This window comes from Saccostrea cucullata, unplaced genomic scaffold (assembly GCF_032062105.1).
Source record: "Saccostrea cucullata isolate Sc308-1 unplaced genomic scaffold, CSIRO_AGI_Scuc_v1 ctg1247, whole genome shotgun sequence".
NCBI lineage: Eukaryota > Metazoa > Mollusca > Bivalvia > Ostreida > Ostreidae > Saccostrea > Saccostrea cuccullata.
In genome coordinates this window covers 29678-31412 of record NW_026941054.1, presented here as the reverse complement: position 1 = coordinate 31412, position 1735 = coordinate 29678, and the positions used below count along the sequence as shown (strand labels likewise).

General features: G+C 36.0%; 1 protein-coding gene across 1 annotated transcript; it reads right to left on the bottom strand.

The window, feature by feature from the left end:
* Window positions 1-483: 483 nt before the first annotated feature.
* On the bottom strand, window positions 484-1122 carry LOC134257025 (putative nuclease HARBI1; the record flags this gene model as incomplete). The annotated part of the gene is made up of 2 exons (XM_062739679.1): window positions 484-747; window positions 947-1122. Coding segments are annotated over 2 exons (440 nt in total), but the record flags the coding sequence as incomplete, so codon positions are not given.
* Window positions 1123-1735: the final 613 nt, after the last annotated feature.

Genomic DNA, 1735 nt, shown 5'->3' with positions numbered 1-1735 from the left:
GTTCATACGTAGAGCATGCTCTTGCGTATCGAATCAACTGAGATATAAATACTCCGTATGCAGGTGATGAAGGTATATTGCTGCATAAGTAGGGGAAGTTGACGATAGAAAAGTTAAAGTCATCACGTTTATCATATAGCTTGGTTGTTAGATTACCATTTGTGTCTTTTTCAAGTAAAATATCCAAGGAAAAAAACAAAGCTGTGGAAGAGTACCGAAAAATCATGCAACAGCAGAGCGAGGTTATAGAGGTCCAGGGGAGATATCCAACAGCTCTGGAAATCATAATCACAATATTACAGGAGTCTACGCAGTCCCTTTCGCCATTTCCCCTTTCCCATGTTATAAAATTTAGTTGATAGTTTAATCCTTATAAACTTTAGTTGATAGTTTAATCCTTATAAGCTCTTTAGTGAGTTTACAGTATTTGATTTTAGGAATTAAATCTTATTTTCTTTATATTTTAGAAAAAATCAACAATGTTTAAAAGTTTACAGGGAAAGTAATTTTGTTGATCACGTGAAAATGATGAGCAATTCTCTGTCTCAAGGCAAATCCATCATTGTCATTTCCATTGTATAGATCATGGTTGTGGTACACTGGCACAGCATTGTTCCCTGCCTGCAGGGGGACCCTCTCACTAATAGCCTTGTTGTGCAGCCTAAAGCAGCATTCAATGATTTTAATGCACTTCTCTGTTTTGTGAAGACATCTGTATGAAAAAATAATGCTTTTGTAAATATGAAACTGGAGATGTATTTAAAGGTATTGTTCTTCAGTTTCTCTCATGGTGCTGTCCTTATTTTTTTTTTTTTTAATTATGATAATTGTGTTGTGGTGAATATTATCCATTACAGGTTATATTTTATATTTCGAGCTTGATTGTACACAAAAATTGTATAATAATTAGGAAAGATATCTTAATCTGCTCTTTAGAACGCCAAACTCTCTCGACAGCATTCTTCGTGGAGCAGTGGGAGGATTTGTACCGGTGCTCCTGCTGGTTGGATGGCTGAGCAAATGGTGTCAGCAACCATGTCTTCAGGGGATAGCCAGAATGACACAGGAGCCATCCATTCACTCTTCCCATTATTTGTGGCAAGTAGGAATTAGATATATTTGCTCATATATAATTAATGAGAAATGCCAGTACAAACTATGTTAACAGTTGCATGTATACACATCTTTATTATTCTAGATATATAATGAAGAATTTATGCGTGTAGCAAAAGGTCTGTTAGGGCGAATCGCTATTAGCGCCGAACCGCCCCATAGCAGGACGAAATGATTGACTACCGTTAGCCCTCCTCTTTCAAGATCGTTAATGATTGAAGAACATACTTCTACAAGTGCAGGGATGACATGGGATCTAGAAGGAGTGTTGCTAAAATGCGGAACGGAAAACGGAAATTTTTTGTCAAACAAATAACATAGATTCGATATAAATCAGATAAAAAAAAGCAATATTCCTGCTGTATAAATCATTTCTAATAAAAAATTTATTGTTGAATATAGTATAATCATGATTCATAAACACCTTCCGTGGAAAAAAAATGGTACTAAAAGAAATCCCCCCCCCCTCCCCGACTATCACGAAATAGTTGTCCTGTTTGGGCAAATGACATATCCCCCTTTTTTTGCTTGTCAAATTTTTTCCTGACCCAAACCCCACCCCCTGTTTCAATTTGTTTCCAATGTCAATGTCTGTAAAGACAAAAAAAAAACAACTTGTGAT